Source organism: Puma concolor, chromosome B3, assembly GCF_028749965.1.
Source record: "Puma concolor isolate L17-30 chromosome B3, mPumCon1.1.hap2, whole genome shotgun sequence".
In the NCBI taxonomy this organism is placed as follows: Eukaryota; Metazoa; Chordata; class Mammalia; order Carnivora; family Felidae; genus Puma; species Puma concolor.
The window spans coordinates 12815874-12837847 of NC_141672.1; the positions used below are offsets into that span (position 1 = coordinate 12815874).

At 48.9% G+C, this 21974-nt stretch overlaps 1 protein-coding gene across 2 annotated transcripts in view; it reads right to left on the bottom strand.

The window, feature by feature from the left end:
* SLC24A4 (solute carrier family 24 member 4) overlaps window positions 1-21974 on the bottom strand; it is a 173310-nt gene that overhangs the window by 15577 nt on the left and 135759 nt on the right. For both annotated transcript variants that reach the window (XM_086708960.1, XM_086708962.1), the window contains exon 12: window positions 21559-21763. In XM_086708960.1, the coding sequence (XP_086565086.1) occupies window positions 21559-21763 (205 nt within the window). The remainder of the gene's footprint in view (window positions 1-21558; window positions 21764-21974) is intronic.

Genomic DNA, 21974 nt, shown 5'->3' on the forward strand with positions numbered 1-21974 from the left:
AGAAGAAAAGAAATCATCGAGATTACAGTAGAAATTAAAAAAATTGAAGAAAGAGAATAAAACTAAAAGTTGGTTCTTTAAAAAGATCAATGAAATTGACAAACTGTTAGCTAGGCTGACCATGAAAAAAAAAAAAAAGGGAGAAAACTCAAGTTACTAAAATCAGGAATGAAAGAAAGTGATTGTTAACGAGCCTCACGCAAATAAAAAGAATTATTAAAGAAATATTATGAACAATAGTGTGGCAACAACTCACATAGCTTAGGTGAAACAGATAAAATCCTACCAAGACAGAAACAGCAAAGCTGGCTGAAAATGAAAAAAAATAATCCAAGAAGATTTAACAAGAAACTGACATAGTAACAACAACAACAACAACAACGACCCTTATAAGTTTACGGCCTTAAAGTACAGCCGGGACCAGATGACTTCATGGTGATTTCTACCAAATGTTTAAAAAAGAATTAGCATGAATCCTTCACAATTCTTCCAAAAGGTAGAAGAGCAGGGAATGGTTCCCAATTTGCTCTATGAAGCCAGTATTATCCTGGTAACAAAGCCAGACATCAAGAGAAAAGAAGCAGACCAATATCCTTATGAACACAGATGCAAAACTCTTTAGCAAAATTCTGCCAAACCGAATCAAGCAAACATATAAAAAGGATCATAATCCCATGATGAAGTGGGATTTATCCCAGGAATGCAGGCTTGGTTCAAATATGAACTTCAATCAATTCAGCATACCATGTTAATAGAATAAAGGGAAAAAAAAGCTGCACAATCATGTCCACTGAGGCAAAGGGAAAAAAAAAGGTATTTGACAAAATCCAACACCTTTTCATGATAAAACACTCAACAAACTAGGAAGAGATGAGAATTTCCTCATCCTGATAAAGGGTATCTACAAAAACCCCCATAGCTAACACAGTTAATGGTGGAAGACTGAAAGCTTTCAACAACATGAAGATGTCTGCTCTGATCATTTCGATTCAACACAGTACTGCAGGTGTTAGCCAGGAATGCTAGGCAAGAAAAAGAAGTCAGTCATTCAGCTTGGAAAGAGAAAGTAAAACTATCCTTATTTGTCATAGCATGATCTTGTAGAGAGAACATTCTAAGAAGTCTACACACACACACACACACAATTACAATAAACAAATTTAGCCAAGTTGCAAGATATAAGATCAATATACAAAATTAAATTGTATTTCTACACACTGACCATGAACAATCCAAAAATGAAATTAAGAAAACCAGTTCCATTTACGATAGCAGCCAAAAAACCCCCAAAAACAAAACAACAACAACAAAAAACTTAGGAATACATGTAACAAAAATCCGAGATTTATATGCTGAAAACTACCAAACAACATTGAAGGAAATTTAAAAAGCCTTAAATAAATGGAAAGACAACTGTACCTTAAATCAGAAGATTTAATATAAAGATGGAAATGTTCCTCACAAACTGATCTATAGGTTCAGTGCAATCCCTGTTAAAATTCTAGCTGACCTTTTTTGTAAAAATTGACAAGCTGTTGCTAATATTTATATGGAAATGCAAGGGACTCAGAACAGCCCAATCAATCTTGAAAGAAGAACAAAGTTGGAGGACTTACATGCCCTGATTTTATAATTTACTGGAAAGCTACAAGCACTCAGCAAAATGTGCTACTGACATAAGGATTTATCTATCAAAGGAATAGAATTTTGAGTCCAGAAATAAACTAACTCATCTATTTAAGGTGAATTCATATTTAAAAAGGGTGTTAAGGCTATTCAATAGGGAAAGGACAGTCTTTTAAACAAATGGTGCTGGGACACCAGTATATCCACCTGCAAAAGAATGAAATTAGATCCCTCCCTCAAACCACATACAGAAATCAACTCAAAATGGATCAAAGGTCTAAATATGAGGTGAAACTATCAAACTTTCAGATGAAAACAAGGGCATAACTCATGCCATTGGATTAGGCAATGGTTTCTTAAAAGACACACACACACACACACACACACACACACACACACACACACACAAAGAAGAAATAGATAAATTGGATTTTACCAAAATTTAAAAATTCTGGCTTCAAAAGATACTATCTAGGAAGTGAAAGACAATCTACAAGATAGAAAAAAATATTTGGAAATCATATAAAGTTCTAGTTGGCAGAATATACAAAGAATTCATCACTTAACGATAAAAAAATCTCAATTTGAAAAGTAGTCATAGGATTTGAATAGACAGTTCTCCAAAGAAAAAACAAAAATAGTCAAGAAGTATGTGAAAAGATGCTCAACATATTTTGTCATTAGGAAATGGTAAATAAAATGGCTTTGTGCCCACAAGTATGGCTATGCCAAAAAGGACAGATAATAATATTGGCAAAGATGTGGGAAAATGGGGACCCTCCTACGCTGCTGGAGGGAACGTAAAACGGAGCCACCTCCTGGAAAATAGATTGGTAGTTCCTCACTATGCTGCACACAAAAAACTTCTATTCGAATGCTCATCACAGCATCACACATAATTGCCAAAAGGTAGGAACGACCCAAGTATCCATTAAACAGTGAGCAAACAAAATGAAAATAAAAACCCAGTGGAATATTATTCATCCATAAAAAGGAATGAGGTACTGACCCACACTGCCATAGATAAATCTGGAAAACATTGTGCAAAATGAACGAAGGCGGACGCAAAAGGCCACATGTCATGTGAGTCCATTGATATGAAATGTCTAGAACAGGCCAATCCAACAGAGACAGAAAGATTAATGGTTGTCAGGGGACGGGGGGAACCAGAGTGTTCAAGGATGTGGGGTTTTTTCGGGGGGGGGGAGAATTTTCTGGAAATCTACAGTGATGATGGCCGAACAACTTTGCAAATACACTAAAAACCACTGGGCTGTCCACTTCATAAGGGTGAATTTTGTGATATACGAATTATGTCTCAGTAAGAAAAGGAACTGCAGAGTAGGCTGGCAGAAACTCTACTAGCTTTGCATGTCTGTGCTTGAATCTTCCTAAATCATTAAAAGCATATTTGCTAAGAAACCCTCCCCCCAGCCTGCTCATAATAATGAGCAGAATATGGTTAGCTCAAAAATCAGCAAATCCATTCACGTATCTGTCCTAGAGATTTCATCAGAGAAACGTTCGTCTTCCAGATCTTCCTCTACATACATACATACATACACCTTTCTGTGCCTTGTGGTCTTTGTGCAAAGGGCAGAAAGGTTTCCTGCCTGATTGGTTTGTCCACAATTCCTGGCTCTTCCCTCATCAGCCCCCGCCCCAAGTCATCTAGGCTGCTGGGGAACGCCTAGGGCATCTCCAGAACTGAACCAAAACTCCGTATCTAGGGGAAGAATTCACTTCAGGGAACTGTTAACTCGGAACACTTAAATTCTCTGGCGCATCTTTGGAGATCTATACAAATGCCACAACAGAAAGATCATTTTCTTATTTTCACAGACACAACATTGTGTTGTGTTTCTGCCTGGTATGGGTTTCACATCTGGTTTGGACATCTACCCTGAGCTGGCCCCACCCAGCTGGCAAGCTCACGACCCACCATTGTTTTCTAGAAAACAATGCTCCATCAGACTTGCTCTGTGCTTTTTCAACTGTTGGATGAGACCCATTGGTGGATTGTGAAATCAACTTGAGCGGGTGGCAACCAGCATTTTCTTTAAAAGAAGTAAACATTAAGAGTTCTGATCTATAGTAAGAATGAACTATTATCCCATGAGATTTGCTTCCTTTTTATAGATATCTGTATGTAAAATACTTATTGCTGTGGATCATGGTCAAAATACGGAAAACTGTGGAGTGCTCATGCTATGCCCCCCCTCCCCCCCCCATCCTACATACACCTTCCACCTGTCTTCAGACTCTCCATTATTCGGACTCCTCTGGAAAACCTTTCCTCATTAGCTCAGTCCCTCATGATCTCTTCCTACAGTAACTGCTTTGAATTTTAAGAACACATAGATGTTTGTGAGTTACTGAAACTACCCAAGCTGACCTGCGGCCTTACTGCCCAAATCCACCATCCACACCTTTCCAGGATAGGGTGCAAACACGGCTGGTAGCAGCTTCTGGTGCCTTCTGCAGTAGCCTGGAGCATACGATTAGCAGGAGGTGATGCACTGTCCTACTTTCTAATAGCTGGCACTGCATAATTCAGCACTTTATGTACCGTTTTGTTCCCAGATTGCTGTGTATGCTGAAGTGCAATAGTTAAAGGCCAGGGACAAGACAGGCAGTGGGCAAAAGGTCTGGCATCTGACACGGGTTCAAATCCAGCTGGGTAACTCATCAGCTATGGGTCATAGGGCAAGCAGTCCCCCCAAACCCCTTTTCCTGACCTCAGATGGGGGTGATGATAGCGAACTGGGGGCTTGGGAACAAGACAGTACTTGTCAGTGCACTGGGGCTGTGAAATACTGACCCAGCTTCAGATATTGTAGGGAGCTATCACCATGGCTCTCGGTGTCGGCTCAGATGTCACGGTCACTTGTATGAGTTCTGAAGCCAGAGCGCAAGCTGCTCACAGGCAAAGACTTTCTGGATTCTTACATGCTTGTGTCCTTGGCAGAGTCCAAAACATGAGAAATGATTGGGAAACCAAGGTCCAGCCAGGATATAGGGACGAGAAGAGGAAAAGACCATCTGACATAAAAACTAATTTAAAAAAAATCTCACAGAGCAGATGTAAGAATTCTCATATGAAAGAATCCTCTATTCCCAGGAGGGGATTTCTATAGATCATGCTGATGAAATGGGATTTCCTCAACTTCTCTGAGAGAACAGGACATGTCACGGAATAGAGACAGAGAACCCTCTGGGGAAAGGAGGTGCAAATGTCCTGGAAACGCGCAGGCCTTGCTGGGTGGCTGGGCATGGGAATTTGGATTCACCGAGATTCCTAGGACAACTGTGACAGCAATCCTGATGGGGGGGAGGCATTTTCTCCCAGTCACATTTGTGCTCTTGCCTGCCACTGGACCAGGGGTGGTTTCTATCAGACTGAGTTAATCAGAGTCTGCTTCCCAGGATGAACTTGAGACCAATGGCAGCGTGTGGGCAAAACTGTGAAGTGAGGGTAGGAGAGGCAGAAGGATCAAGTTTCAGGGGCAAGGGCTGAAAGAGAGGCAGAAAAGGGGGATAGGTAGAAAGGGCCCTGCCTGATCATGTTTCCTGGTCCTGCTTGGTCCCGAGCCCTGCCTGCACCAGCCCCGGAAAACACATATGTACCTTTCTCAGAAATTTCCCTTTCCTGTTTGGGGGGGCTCTAGCTGGTTTTTGTTTCTGGTAGCCAAAGGGTCCTAAGCAGCAGTGAAGACAGAAACAGCCCTGCTGTAGGAGGGGTTTTTCATCCTGCTACCCTGGCCGGAAGCTTCTCACTCCTTGTTTTAATTCTGTGCTCACCACGCAGCCTCCTGCCCCAGGATGTGGTCTCCTGACATGTCCACCAGGCTGGGCCCCAGCTCGCTCATCTGCAAAGTGAGGACGAGGCTACATCATTCGTTCTCAGGATTTGCTGAACAACCATATCACCTGGGGTGGAGGGTGTGCTTAACATAGTTTCCCGAGCCCTACTGAGGTCCTACAGACTCTTTCTGCTTTAATGCCTTCAAGGCTGTGCTCAAATACACGTTACCTTGCCAAATCCAGATCTAGTGTGTTTTAAAATGCACCTAGCATTGGTTTTAACCAGGTATGGTAAGATGCACAAAAATGATGGCTTTTTTATATATGAAAGTTTTTATATTCACAGATCCGTAGCAACAGGAGGTGAGGCATGCCACGCTGGGGAAGGACCAGGGTTGGTCAGCAGACAGAAGGAACAGGTGGAAAGCACTGGACAGGAGCCTTTATTGGGATTTCCATGGGGAAGAGCGGGTACAGTGGGAAGGCTTAGGATTGGCTAGTTTGAATAATGTCCGCAGGCTCTGGGTGTCAAGGCCATCTCTAATTATCTGGTATTTGACCCTGGGGTGGTCAGGGCAGAGGAAAACTGCCTCTCGGGGTGGGAGAGGCAGACAGAGGTGGGGTTTCAGAGTACTGGGATCTGGATTGGTTAGTTTGCGTATAAAAGGTGTGCTCCTGGATAAGTTAGTAGTATGCAATCTCTAAAAATCAGCAAGTTCGAGTGCTTCTGGGTTGTACTGGCCAGCACCCATTCCTTTACTGGTAGCAGCACGCTACTGTTCCTTTAGAGAGCCAACCCCCCATTACCACATCAGCCCATGTGGCTTGGAGGGCTGACTCCACCTCCTACCTCTATGGGTGGGTGTGTGATTCAAGCTTGGCTGAGCACGTGTCCCATAAATACTTGGTGTGTGCATTCTCTGTGCTAGGCACCATTCTCGGTAGTGGGAATCCAACAGTGAACAAGACAGCAACCCTTTCCACAGAGGGGTTTACACAGGTTTGGGGCTGGGCGCACGACTAGAGTGTCAACCCCGGGGATTTTGCTGGGAATCACTGCCTCTAATATCCACTGTCCCTTCCTTCTTATTAAAGGAATCCTATTATGTGTGCAACATTTTCCAGCTAGAAACCTTAAGTTCCTAGGCTTTCCTGCAGGTAGGAGGGGTCACAGATGGTGCTGGCAACGAGACGGAAGTGCAAGTCCACATGATGGAGCTTCTAGAAAGGTGAATATTTTCCTGAGGAGACAAGACTAGTGACACATGTCTTCTGCCCTCCGTCCTTCCTCCTTGTTCCTGGCTGAAACACGGGCACACCAGAGTTGCAGGAGCCAACTGGCAACCCTGAAGACAAAAGCCACCCACTAAGGATGGAGGAACAGAAAGGGGACACTGATGATATGCTAGAGCTACAAGACTAACTTCGAGTCCCTAACTTCAGGGCTTCTTTCTTGTTAGGTAACAAGAACCCCTTGAGGCGAAGGTTCGGTCACTTGAATTTTCTGTTACATGCAGCTGAATGCAATGTTTAACTCAGACAGGGGCACAGCCTGTGCAGTGAATTAACCCAATGGGATGGGAGCCTGGACGGCTGGAAGCCATCGCTGTAAGATGCCCAAGGATGAAGCCACCCCAGGGAAAGCACCGCCCGGAGACAGACGGTGTCTTGTAACCATCTGAGCCCAACGTTCAGCTTTGCCTGAAGGTAGATTCTCCCAGAGAACTTGCCACTATGGGCTTTTTGGCTCAAACCAGCCTGAACTGGGTTTCTCTAACAGTAAAAGAGTCTGGACTGATTCATGGGTGAAATCAGTTTTGGGGGGGCGGGGAGCTGCAAGGGTAATGCAGCAGTGTCTATGCCTCGGGACATCTCCCCCAAAACCACCACCAGCAGCCCCTGCCGGCTCCCACTGCCTTTCCTTCAAGTTCAATGTCGGGGACATCTGAGATGCTCTGCACAGACTCCAACTGACGTGCAAACACAAGAGAAAGAAGGGCTGCAGCTGTTTGTGTCACTAAACTCTCAGGTTTTTCTTCTGAAGTAGAAAATTACGATATAATTATGTGGCAAAAATCCTTAAAAGGAACTGTAACAAAACAGATGGCTAATCATACTGGAGGCAAAAATTGAGAACGGATACAATTGCTGATGAAAATTTCAAACACATTCATTTGGACAGTTCTCTAGACACGCCAACTAAGGGAGTGGTTAACTTGTGGCACGTGGGGCTGTGTGTCCCTGCACGATAGAGGTCCACGAACCCTGGGGCTGGGAGCGTCTGCACGACCTAGGGAGTGTAGCCATAGACCAGGGGTCCTCAAACTTCAGGTTAAGTCTGAATCCTCTGGAGAGCTCCTTAGATGCTCCCCAGAGCTAATGGCTTGGCAGGTCTGGAATGGGGGACCCCAAGAATTTCCATTTCTAACAAGATCCTAGGTGCCTTGCTTGTACTGGGACCACACTTTGGGAACCACCATTTCTGATGAATTCCGTATTGAAAAACAGCATGTAATTAACAAACTAAAAATTCACCCATTTAAATGTACAATTAGTGAGTATTTGTATATTACGAAGCTGTGTAGCCATCACCACTATATAATTCCACATGGTTTTCATCACTCCCAAAAGAAACCCTGTACCCATCAGCAATCATGCCCCATTCCCCCTCCTCTCTTCAAACTCTGGCAACCACTGACCTGCCTCTACAGATTTGCCTATTTTGGACATTCCATATAAATGGAATCACAATATTTATCTGTGTCTGCCTTTCACTTACGTGTGTTTCCAAAGTTCATCCATGTTGTAGCAGGTATCGGTATTTCCTTCCCTTGTATGGACGAATAATATTCCATTGTATGACTACACCATATGCTTACCTGTCATCACTTGATAGGATATTTGGATTGTTTCTACTTCTTGGCTACCATGATTGAGGCTATGAACATTCATGAACAAGTTTTTGTGTGGATACAGGTTTTCATTTCTCTTGGGCATACAGCTAGGGGTGGAATTGCTGCATCATATAGTAACTTTGTGTTTAACTCTTTGAGGAACTGACAGAGTACTTCCCAAGAGGCTGAACCATTAGGCATTTCTAACAGCAGCGTGTGAGGGTTCCAATAGGTCCGCATCCTTGCCAACACACTTTCTCTTTTGAACCTTGCCATTCTAGCGAAGGGGTACTTCACTGCAGTTTTGATCTGCATTTCCTCGATGACTAATAACGTTCAGCATCTTCTCGTGGACTTACTATTTGTACATCCTCTTTGGAGAACTGTCTATTCAACTCCTCTGCCCATTTTTAAAATTAGGTTGTCTTTTTGGTGGTGAGTTCCAAGAGTTCTGTATATATTCAAGATACTAGATACTTATCAGAAATACGATTTACAAATGTTTTATCCCATTTTATGAGTTGTCTTCTCATGTTCAGTGTCCTATAAATCACAAAAGTTTTACATTTTGATGAAGTGCAGTTTATGCTTTTCTTTGGCTACTTATGGTTTAAGAATCCATGGTCCAATCCAAAGTCATGAATGTGGGACACTTCTAAGAATGTGTTTTCTTCTAAGACTTTCATATTTTTCGCTATTACATTTAGGTCTCTATTTCATATTGAATTATTTCGACGTGAGTTTGGGATAAAACTTCACTTTTTTTTTTTTTTTTTATTGTGGTTATTTTCCTAACACCATTTGAAAACTCTTCTTTCCCCATCGATCTTGGCACTCTTATCAAAAATTACTTGACTTTAAAAGCATTGGGTGTATTTCAAGACTCTCAATTCTATTCCATTGATCTACACTTCTGCCCTTATCTTAGTACTAGTCTTGGTTACATCTTCGTAGTAAATTTTTTTAAGTTTTTTAATTTTGAGGCAGTGAGAGTGCACAAATGGGAGAGGAGCAGAGAGAGAGAGGGAGAGAGAGAGAATCCCAAGCAGGCAATGCGGGGCTCGAACCCATGAACTGCAAGATCATGACCTGAACTGAAACCAAGAGTCGGACACTTAACTAAGTACCTAGACACCCCTGTGGTAAATTTTAAAATCAGAAAGTGTGAGTCCTTTAACTTTGTTCTTTTTCAAGACTGTTTTGGCTATTCAGGGTCTCCTGCATTCCCATATGAATTTTAGGATTAGCCCACCAATTTCTTGCAAACAACAACAACAAAAAAGCGAGATGGGATTTTGATTGTTCAGGATCTGAAGATCAATTTGGGGACTTATGTCATTTAAAATATTTGTTTTTTAATTATTAAATGTTTATTTTTGAGAGAGCAGGGAAGGGACAGAGAGAGAGGGAGACACAGAATCCGAAGCAGGCTCCAGGCTCCAAGCTGTCAGCACAGAGCCCAATGTGGGGCTTGACCCCGTGAACCATGAGATCATGACCTGAGCCAAAGTCAGATGCTCAACCGACTGAGGCACCCAGGCGCCCCTCATTTAAAAGATTTTAAATCTTCCTATCCAGAACATGGAATCTAGATCGCTGAGGTCTTTCAATGATATTTTGTAGTTTTTAATAGGCACTTCTTATGCTACCTTTGTTAAACTTATTCCTAAGTATTTTATTTTGTTTGATGTGATTATAAATGAAATTGCTTTAATTTCACTTTCAGGTTAACGGTTACTGGACAGAAACACCACTAAAATTTGTACATTGCTCTTGCATCCTGCAAATTTATAGTTTTTTTGGTGGATTCCTCAGGATTTTCCATATGCAAGATATCATCTCTGAATAGTTTTACATTTCCTTTCTCATCTGGAGGCCTTTTATTTTTTCTTGCCTGTTTGCCCTGAATAAAGGCTCCAGCACAATGTCGGACAGAAGTAGTGAGAGTGACATCTTGGTTTTGGTTCCTGATCTGAAGGGGAAAGCTTTCAGTCTTTTCACCATTAAGCACAATATTAGCCATGGGGTTTTTGTAGACGTCCTTTATCAGGTTAAGTTTTCTTCTATTCCCAAGTTTGTCACGTGTGGTTTTTTTTTTTTTTTTCCATCAAGAAAGGGTGTTGGATTTTCTCAAACGCTTTTTCTCTATGGAGATGATCATATGTTTTTCCTCTTCAACAATGTGGTGTCTTGTTTTTCATATGTTGAGCCAATCCTGCATTCCCAGACTAAATTTCATTTTAACTCCATTTCATAAAGAGGAAAGCAAAGTTCCATGAAGGTTACTAGACTGCCCCCAATCTCACAGAAAACTGGAGGCGGAGCCCCAGACTCTGCCTCCCCAGCCAGCGACCTCCAGGCTGGCCTTTGTGAAGAGGCAGGGGGTGAAGGTGAAGCACGGTCAAGGCTAGATCAATGACTGACCTCACCGTCACCCCAAATTTGTGTTGTGTCTTCACATCTTGGAGGTGGTTTGCACACACACTCTCTCTGTTCTTCACATCAGCTTTTGGGCGGACATTCTCCCTATTTCACAGGTTAAGTACATTGAGGTTTGGTGAAATTCAGTGACGTAAACATCTCAGAAAGCGAGAGGTAGTGCCAGGACTTGAAAGCAGATCTTCGAAGTTTAGATCCTCAGTCCTTTCTCCTCTATTGCTCGACTGCTCTGAGTTCCCTGCTTTCAAGGCCTGGGGACGTCCTTTTGCTACCCACCAGCTGTCCATCCAGAGCCTTCAACTCTTAGCTCACGGCTGTGATCTAAACAGAAAAGTCCTCTGGAGGGGAAACCATTACAGTTTTCTTATTCCTTGGGGCAAATGAACTTTAGAATCAATTTTTAGTTTTCAATACATTTTTATCCTTAGATATCGTCCATACTTAGACTTAGCATTAAATTAACTGCTTTCTGGGGCGCCTGGGTGGCGCAGTCGGTTAAGCGTCCGACTTCAGCCAGGTCACGATCTCGCGGTCCGTGAGTTCGAGCCCCGCGTCGGGCTCTGGGCTGATGGCTCAGAGCCTGGAGCCTGTTTCCGATTCTGTGTCTCCCTCTCTCTCTGCCCCTCCCCTGTTCATGCTCTGTCTCTCTCTGTCCCAAAAATAAATAAATGTTGAAAAAAAAAATTTAAAAAAAATTAACTGCTTTCTGGGGCACCTGGGTGGCTCAGTCAGTTGAACATCTGACCCTTGATTTTGGCTCAGGTCATGATCTCACGGTTCCTGAAATCGAGCCTCGCACAGGGCTCTGTGCTGACAGCGTAGGGCCTGCTTAGGATTCTCCCCCCACCCCACCTTTCAAAATCAACAAATGTTAGAAATAAATGAATTGCTTGCTTTCTGAGGGGCACAGAAGCTCCATAATTAACTGAGGCTAGACTGCCAGGCTCAAATCCCAGCTATGGTATATGCTGTGCGAACTTGGAAAGTATTAAGCCTCTCTGCATCTTCAGTTTCCTCATCTGTGAAATGGGGAGAACCACGGTTCCTACCTCACAGCACTATGGAAAACTCAAAATGAGCCAACATAAGTGAGGTATTTAGAACAACACCCGGTGCTGGGGGGGGGGGGGGGGGCGTCTGGGAGGCTCAGTCAGTTACGCATCTGACTTCAGCTCAGGTCATGATCTCACGATTCACAAGTTTGAGCCCCGAGACAGGCTGGAGCCTGGAGCCTTGTTCTGATTCTGCCCCTCCCCCACTCACGTTCTCACTCTCTCAAAAAAAAAAAAAATAAAAAATAATAACACTCGTTGCCAAGTGAACACTAAACTTAGCTAGCTATTGTTGATGTTAACAATTGTATTAACTTCCACTTAATTGCGTACGACTGCCAAGCACCGGGCTGGGTGTTTTTACAGAAAACAGGCTCAGAGAGCTACGGCAGCGTGCCAGAGGTCACATAGCTAAGAACTGACAGACACCGAAGCCTCTTATGACCCCGTCCTGACTTCTGGAGGGTGGGTTTTGATCTTGAGGGCACTAGAGGGTCGAGGAGAGGCCGCATGGGAAGCAAACGAGATTAGGACCACGAGCAAGCTGATCTGCCACACTGAGGCTTGGGAGGGAGGGGAAAAATGAAAGCGAGGATGAGGAAGTAAACACCAGGCTTCAACAAAGTCAGAGGCAGGCCCCGTTGAGGGCTGACACAACGATGCAGGCAGGCTGGGCACACGGGGACCCAAAGCCCAGGAAGATGTACCTGGCAGCCCAGGGTGGAGGCCTTCCCCAAGGGAGCCACCTTGGCCTGGTCTCTGTCCCCCCCACCCCCCAACACCGGCACAGCCAGGGGACAGATGCGGTAACGGAGAAGCGGGTACAGACCCCCGGGCCCCCACCCCGGCCCTGTGGAGGCTCCACATCCAGCTCTGCGACTGGACGTAAAGGGGTCCTGGAGCCGGAAGGTCTGGGGTTGGTGTGCCAACGTCCTCATTCTGAAGACCCCAAGTGAGGGCCAGCTCTGGACCCCACTTCAGGGATCTCAAGGCTTCCAGCAGAGAGGGTGGTTCTGTCCCCAGTCTCTGCTATGTGGCAGTGGGTGGACCCCCAGCCTCCCCGAGCCTGCACGTCCCCCTCCGGGAGATGGTGGTAAGTCCTCGGCCTCACCCCCCTCAAGGAAGCGTGGGGAGACCAAAGAAAAGCAGAACGTACGGAGCTCATTGCCCAGTCTCTGAGGGCCTCGTCTGAACTTGGAGGCCCCAGGAGCACGAAACAGAGGCCGCGCTAATCCCAGAAACACCAAGAGAATCCAGAACACTCGCTGGCCTGCCACCCCCCACCAGCACACCCTCTGGCCTTGAGCGTTCTGCACACTCTACAAGGACAGGGCAGGGCTGGTGGTTCCCAGTGTTTGAAAACCACACAGACCCAGTAGCCAGCCTCCTCCCTCCCCTTCCTTCCTGCTGCCCCTTACAGCTCAGGGCCGACATGCCACCTTAGCAGAAGGCCCTCTTGGCCCAAGTCAACAGTGGCACCAAAGGACGGCACTTTGGAGTCGGGCAGGCCCGGGTGCCGGCCTCACCTGTGGCACCCCCTCTTCCGTGTGCAGCTTCCTGAGCCCCAGTCCGCTCATTCGGTAAATAGGGACGAACACCAACCACCAGCAGGGCTGCTGGGCAGTTCCCTAAGTACCTAACATAAGGTGCTGAGCCCAGTGCTGGGGCCAGAGCAGCTGCCTGATGAAGCTAGAGGCTGGGGCCCTGCCCCTCCTCGGTCTCGCGGAGACACAGCCATGCGCGTTCCTTGGCAGGTCCGGTCTGAGTCATCAGTAAACGCTGGGTTTACTGCTTTCCTCCCTGCTGCACTTTGGCTCTCGTGAAAGTGGACGTCCTGAGCCGGCCCTCCGCTCCCGTTCTAACCTCCCTCCGGTGTCTGCAGAGGTAGCTCCCTGACTCCCTTGCAGCTCCAGTCCCGGACTCAAAAGAGTGTCCGTCCTGTGAGAAGAGTGGAGGCGGGGCCAGGCTGCCTTTCTACTGCTTTAGAGGCACTCTGGTCAAGCAGGGCTCGGGGGATTACTGGGATTTGCTACAGGGCGTCCGTGCCCAGGCACTAGCTGAGTGGACATCAGAGACAGTCCGGAGGTCTGGCCATCGTCCCAGTGTCCAGTTCGTGTTGCTGTGGGAGCTGAGGCACAGCTGTGGCAGCGGCCTCGCGGTCCCTGGATCCCGGCTCTGATGGGAAGATCTTGAACTCAGCAGCTCTGTCACACCCCGGCTCCCCACCACCCTGATTCTGGTGTGGCGGCGGTGGGAGCTGGCTCAGCGGGTGGGCTCCATCGTCACGGCCGGTGTCCAGACTAGAGTGCCCTTCCCATGATCACGTAGGGCACCTACATCTCCTCTGTATTAACTTCTAGTCTTCCTGCATCCAGAAGGGCTACAGCCACCATCTCCTGATAGCGCTAGAGGCAGCTGTCATGGGTCTGACGAGGGATGCCGGCGTGCATGTGCCCAGACCCTCCTGCTCGGGGCCACCCTTCTTAGGGGCCACCAAAGCCATGGTGGCGAGCACAGTAGACTGACCAGGGGTGGACATCTGACCTCTGGACCAATGGCATTCTCTCTCTCAGGACTGTGGAATTCAGATACAGCACCAGTGAGCTAAGTTAGGGAGGCTGGAACTGTCACGGGTCGGTCTGGGGTCTACGGGAGGCCACAGTCTGCCACGTGGACAGTGAATTTGAGAAGGCCAGTCTGCAGGCAAGGAGAAGAGAGGCGCATGTGAAGAAATGAAGACAAGGGCCAGGAAGAATCCTGATATCCATTGAGGCCCCGAGTCCAGACCCGACATGTCTCCAACGGTTTCTGTGCTCTTGGGATCCACCACGTATCTCTAAGTCCTTACTTAAAAAAAAAAAAGGTTCCCTTTTTAGTGCAAGGGAGCCTGGTGGGCTTCATGTTGCTGGCATCTGCAGAGGCTTGGGGACCCCAGCAGCTGATGGGTCCTGGACCCCTTCACCTCCTACCTCCCAACTTGCTCTGCCCTGGCCTGGAGGCAGGGACATCACGGAGCAGATTCCTGGGCAGGTGCCTGGATGTTTGGTTCCTTCTGCTCAAGACTGCCCCTTGGGGAAGCCCCTGCCCCTCTTTGGGACTCAGTTTCCCATTTTGTAGGAGGAGGAGACAGGTCTTAAACTCCTAAGATCCCTTTCAATCCCAGTATTCAGACACCATCTGTCACTAATCACAGAGACCTGGAGGGAAATTACTTTCATTAGATTAAAAAAAAAAAAACCATTGAGACTCTTTCTCCAGTATGCTCTGTTATCTGTTTTTATAAACCACCCACAGCCAGAAACTGAAAACATCCAAATGACTAGCAACTGGCAGATAAATGTGGTAAATCCATACAATGGATCGTTTAGCCACTCAAAAGAACAAAGTGCTAGCACTCAGAGCAACATGGATAAACCTTGAAACCACACTGAGTAGTAAAAGCAGCCGGTCACAAAAGGCCACATGCTACATGATTCCATTCATATGAAAGGTCCAGAATAAATTCCAAAGGGACAGAGGAGTGGTTGCCAGGAGATGGGGGGATGGGGCATGATCGCTAACGGGGAAAGGGGCTTCTTTTGGAGGTGGTACAGATATTCCGAAACTGATTGCAGTGATGGCTGCACAACTTTGTGAATATACTAAAAAATGCTCAACTGTATACTTTAAAGGTGTGAATCCTATGGTAAGTGACCGCTGTATCCATACGGCTGTTCTAGGGGGTGAAGGACACATTTCATCATGAGGAGCACGGAGCGATGGATAGAAGTGCTGAATCACTAGCTTATACACCTGAAACTAATATCACACTGTGCTAATTACACCGGAGACAAGATTTAAAAAGGATGAAGTTGTTACACTAAAAAGTAAAAATGCTCCGCCAGCGTTTGTTCTCATTGGGCTGTGAGGAGACCACCTCAGGGCTTCGCGGTGAAGGACATGGACGCTCCTTTGAAATCCTGACTCTGACTACAAGACCATTTCTCTGGTGGCTCCTGAGACAGAGGCAAGAACAAGAGACTTTCCACCGTACAGAGCCGTGTCTCTGGGGGCCTGGAACAGACGGGAACCGTGCGCGGAATTTCACATATAAATGAGCGCACGGCACCCGGGTTTCTCTACCGCTTTCACAGATGTGCCAAGGGGCTCAGCAGCAAGAATGTGCCCATGGGTTTCTAGAGCTCCATTTCTGCAGCACGCACCCCCCCACCCCAACAGGGTTTTAAAAGACTAAATAGACTGCTCTCCTCCCAGCCAGGACAGCTTGCTCAAGTGCCACCTAGAAGTGAGAAAGATGGGGTGGGTTGGGGAAGAGTAAGCCCTAAAAGCGTCCCGAAACCTCCAGACCGCCTGTGCTGAGTTCTACTATATTGAAGGAAGAGAAGGTGCAGACATGCCATCCAAGGCCTGATGAGAGCATGTGAGGTCCCCAAAAGGCCCACCATTCAGCTTGTTTCAACAGTTTCCTTGCCACAGATTATTTGGCAATTCGCTGGTTGGGCTACCGTGCCGCGCCCCCCCCACCCCGAGTGTGTCTGGGGTCCGAATGCCAGTGTGCAAATCCTGGCTCTGCCCCCTCCTCCTGAAGACCTTGAGCAACACAGCCTCTCTGTGCCTCAATGTCTTCACATGGGAAATGGGGATGATAGCACGCACCTTCCCGGTTGTCGTGTGGACTCGACGGGCTAATACGTCAAGTGCCCTGCCTGGCCCACTGTAGCGCTCGGTGAGTTTTACCTCCTGTTACTGTTCCAGCACCAATCAAGGCCCTGGACTTCAGAAAGGTACACCTGCGTCTTAGTCTCTCCACTGACAGGCGCTCAACTGCCTCGTAGGGCCAGGATACATACGCACCCAAGGCCATTTACTTGCTCTATGACAGCTCTGGGGCTCATGGTCTGGGATTCTGCTGACCAGGGGACCAGCCTGTGATGGTGTCCACAGCTCGAGAGGCATAGGCTGGAAGAGGGCTCCCCACTTAATGGCTGTGTGGCTTGGGAAGTTGCACAGGCTCTCGGGGCCAGTCGCTTCACTTCTCTGTGCCTCTCGTTGCTTTGCAAAATGGAGAGAACTGTCCCCACCTCATGCGTTGTGAAGATTAAATCAAAGAAAACACACAGAAAGTTCTTAGAACAGGGCAGGGGACACAGAAGCCCCTTAAGAGCCTGGTTCCCTGACTTTTCACTCCATGCGTGACATCCAGCAAGTCCCCAGCGCTGTGAGAACAGCGGCCAGCGTCCCGGTGTACACGATGGGACTCCCTTCCCCTTTCGGGGGCAGAAGAAAGGCGTCCTGTTGGTCCACAGAGCGGGGGCCTCACAGACCACAAGTCAACCACAAACGGCCTGCACGATGGGCTTTCTCCGGCCAGGCTGGGACTCACTGTCACCAGCTGGCAATTTCAGAGCAGTTCCCAGGCTGCAGGCCAGTTTCCATGGGAGAAAAAGCTTCTGTCCCCTTCCTCTTCCCCCAGCCAACAGCTGGCCTGGGAAGCTTGCTAACCAGCCTCCACAGCCCGGAGTAGGAAGAACGAGGCTACGTTTGATGTCAATATAATACTAGCAGCAGCTCAGGTGGGCACGAAGGCCGCCAGGTGGGCACCAGGGCCAGGCGGCTGCTGCCTGTCCCCGGCTCCAACCCACAAGCCCAGTGATCCCTCATGCGGGCGGCAGAGCCTGGGGGCCACAGGCTGGGGCCCCTCCTCCACCTGTCAGCGGTGCATTAAGGAATGCTTCCCGTAGTTAATTGCTTGGACTTACCCCACACAGCTATAAGCTCCTAAAGAACAGAGACCGTGGCTGTCCTGTTCCCACCTGCATCCCCAAAGCCCACAACCGTCTTGTACGCAAATATCTACTGAAAAGAAACACTGTCTTATCTGCAAAGTGCCCAGAGCTGGGTTTCTGGCACACAGCAGGTGCCCCCTGACGCTCAGGATGACCGCAGCTCCCGGCCTCCAGGGATCCCGGCACCTGTGACCTTTCCAGAACATGGCTTGTAGTCCAAACAGGGAAAGATGTGAAAAGCTGGATATAACTCAGTTATAACTCAGTTAATGTAACTGAGGGACAGAGGTTTAGGAAGGCGAAACAGCTTCCCCAGGGCTACCTGCTGGTGAGTGGTAGAACCAGAACTTGAACCCAGGACATCTGGATTCCAGAGCCTGCCTCCCAGGCTGCCCCTGACGACACAGAAGAGCTGTGAACAGAACCAGTCGGCCTCGATTTATTCCTGACACCGCAGCTAGGCTGGTTTCAAGCTGACCAGAGGAATGGCTTCTCCCTTCCTCCCATCCACACCCCTGCTCGCCCATGACCCCTTCCTGGGCCCAGTTTAGGAGCCCACTAGCTCCCTCTGCCCCTAAAGTGCCCTTGGGGCCGGCCCCCAGCCCCAGATCATTGTGAAGCGACCACCAGAGATGAACTGAAAACAAGGTGAGCGAGAGTGGGTGGCCGAAGGGCCTGGAGCCAGACGTGGGCTTTCCCAGAGGCTCTGGGCCCCACCAAGTTCCTACAAACATCTGCTCCACACGAGCCTCGTTTCTCTTTGCCCGCTGTACACACCTGGATGGGCAAAAGCCACACAGCTCCCTTTCCACCCCCCACTCCTCAGAGGAGGCAGAGGTGAGAGCAAGAGGAGGAGCAGGAAGTACCTTGTGGTTTCCAAGGCAACACCCGGAAACACATCCATCCCTGGGGAAACAAAGCGGGAGAGAGCTTTCTGCAGGGACACAGGAAGCCAGGCCTGTTCCTGAGGGCTAGGACAGGCAAGCCCTGGCAGGAATCTCCCTGCACTTGGCTCTGTCCCGAGCTGGGCCCTGGGGAATGTCCTGGAGCCTCTGGCTTGAGGAAGAAGGTGGAGCAACAGGAAGCCCTGGGCCACCAGGAAGGGCAGAGGTCCCTGCGGGAGGACTCACTGGGGCACAGAGCCCGGGAGCTCCCTGGTCCCCAGCCCTGGCAAGATAGCAGCATCAGAGGCCCCCTCCCCATCTCGCCCAGGACGTGACCTGCCCAGAGTCCTGCACGGGGAGCTAGATCCCATTCCCCACAGTCACTTCTCTGAGAAGCGCCAGGTCCCAGTACAAAAACAAGGAAGGGACAGCAGGTCTTGGGGTTCACCCCACCCAATCCTGCGAAACTCAAGGTTTTGAGGAAATGGAGAGGTGAGTGGTCCTTACATGTGGCTGCCTCAACGGCAGCTGTCAAGAAGGACATATCCCTTCTTCGGTTTCCTGCAGAGTCCTGGACGGTGGGCAACGTCCAGACAAGGATCCCCATGAAGTGGCCCATGAAGGGTGGTGGCTGTGGCCCATCAGGCCCCATATCTGCAAAACGGGGACTCTGTCACCCACCTCCTGGGACTGGAGAAGACGACTCATGGAACGGTAGCTCCTCCCCGGAAAGGCTGGCTGGACCTCGGCTGCCTCTCCCTCCGTGTGACCACATCCCAGCCCCCAGTGCATCTGGTCCTCAGCCCCTGAAGAACTGAAACCCTGGGGTGCCTGCAGCCCCGAGGCCCTGTGCTTGCCCTGTGTGGATGTGGGAGAGGAAGTGGGCTGGTAGTGTTACGATGCAGGGCTGTGTGGGAGTAGCTGGGGTTCCAGACTCTGGGCCTATGCCTGGACCTCTTATGAACACAGAAGTGAAAAATTCTAGGTGGGGCAGGGCCCTGTCCCGCTTCATTGGACCTGGAGCAGATTCTGCTCCGGGTGGACACACTGCCCTCCCGGGATCCTGCCCCATGAGATCTTCTCTCCTGCAGTGTGTGTCCGAACAGGTAATCGGATACAGGTTCCCAGGATCTGGAGAAGACGACGTATTCTTTCAGCACCCCCACACCCAGGCCCAGGGGCCAAGCTCCCGCCCAAGCACAGCGTGACCCACAGGCCACAAGACAAGCCGCTTGAGTACAGCCCTTGCTCCCCCAGAGTCTTCCAGCAGGTGGGTGGACGTGTCAGGGACGTGTGAGACCCGGTTCCCCTCAGCCTTCTGGTCGGCAGAGGAACACCTGGGGAGGCCTGAACCCCAGGGATGGGCCCCTCTGCGACCTCAGTGATGGAAAAACATTTCACTTTCCCGGTCTGCCTTTAATGTGAAAGAAGGCTGGGAGGTACTGACCAAGAGCATCAATTTCTAGTCTGGCCAGGTCCCACGAATCCCCCAGAGAAGGCGTGAAAATGCTGATTCCCAGGTCCCGTGCCAGGCTTTGAAATGTCTGTGTTTTAGAACCAGACCCTGAATTTTGGGAAGAGACCCTGGGAAGCTGTGATCAGCATACCCTAGAGACACTCATCGAGTAACTCCGAGGCAGCCCTGTGATCCCAAAGGGCTCTATTTTCAAGATAAACGAGGGGTCATCTGGGGGGCTCAGCTGGTTAAGCATCTGACTTTGGCCCAGGTCATGATCTCACGGTTCGTGAGCTGGAGCCCCACCGGGCTCTGTGCTGACAGCTCACAGCCTAGAGCCTGCTTCAGATTTCTGTGTCTCTCTCCCTCTGCCCTTTCCCTGCTCACACTGTCTGTCTGTCTGTCTGTCTGTCTCTCTCTCAAAAAAGAGAAAAGATAAACCACAGTGGCAGAGTATTGCAGCTGGGTAGGCCCAAGCCATCTACCTGGGGGCAAGAGTCATCCCAGAAAATGGGGATGAGGGACTGGACAGCCTCTCTCTCCACAGAGCCACCTCCCAAATTAGGTGCTCTGTGAGCCTGATGTTAAACACAGAATTCTTTTCAGAAAAACATCAAGTTCTGGACAAAAAAAAAAAAGGAATTCTTCCACCTTTCAGAATGACCAGATGCCAAGATAAAAACTCCAAGGTGGGGGGGGGGGGGGCTTTGTCTCCTATTTAGGACTTGAAGAAACTTGGTTAAAGATGAAGGTACCCTGGGCATGTTTGGGGCTCCTCTTGTATGTGAACTCACTGGAGAGACACCTGCTAATCACCTACCGTGTGTCAGGCATGAGCAAAACAGACAAAGATCCCTGCCTTTGTGGAGGGGACATTTAAACAGAGACCCGAAGAAGGTGAGGGAGCAAGCCCTACGGACCACGAGGGAAAGTGCATTCTGGCGACGGGCAAGTGCAAAGGTCCTGAGGTAGGGCGTATGTGGTATGTTCTGAGAAGGATGGTGAGGAGGCCGGTGTGGCTGGAGCAGAGGGCACACGAAGAAGAGCAGGAGGTGAGGTCAGCAAGGAGCTGACAGTCAGAGGACACTAACTTCAGAGATCACACCTCAGTGAGGTGGAGAATGCTGAGGGCTTAGGGCGGAGCGGTGGCCTGATCTGACCTATTTACGAGCAGGAGACGTCAGATGTATAAGGTTTAACTGTATAAGGTGTAATTTGTGGCCTTAGAATGTCCCGTCCCAGCAAATGTAGGGTTGGAGAGTCTGAGCAGGTCCATAAAAACAACAGTGCTGGCTGCTTTTTCTTACTGCAAAGGAAAGACCAGTTGCCTTGGGCATTTAAGTGCAGTCACTGGGGGTTCCTGGTACCCCTCCCCGCTCCGTGTCTCCAGCCGACGTGCTCTGTGGCACACAGGATCCCCTACACCGGGCATGCCTGCGTCTCACTGCAGCGCTAATCCATCTATACTTAGGACATATTTATCAAGTGTCTCCAAAGAATCCCGGGGACCTAATGTCGACCCTTCACACCGGCCCCGCCCCCACCGCTCCTCGTGGGTCCGGGCCTCCCTCCTGAAGACCACAGCTTAGCCCGAGGGCCCTGCACCCCAGGACTCACCGGGCACGGAGAAGGGGGACAGGAAGGCAGCCTCAACGGGCTCGGGCTCTGGGGGTGGCGGTGGGGGTGGGGGTTGCTGCTCCTGTTGCCGCTGAGGGTCCTCAGGGTTTTCCACGGGAACGTTCCCATTCTCGATACTTTCGTGTCTCCCGTTCTGAAGCGGCTTGCTGCTCACACCGTTTGCCGAGTTGATCAGTCTCTGCCGCTGTGTGGACAGGAGGCAAGTCAGACGCCAAGACATGTTACAGAGTATCGCACCGTGGCTTTGCTCCTTACAAGCACACAGCCCTTCCAGGTTTCTGGAACACACCCCTGGAGGCCAGTTTGCCTGGGAACTGGCCCGAGACCCTTGGAATCCATCTGACTTTGCTCATTTCCACTGGCAGTGCTCATTCCAGCTCTTCCGGTGGCATTTA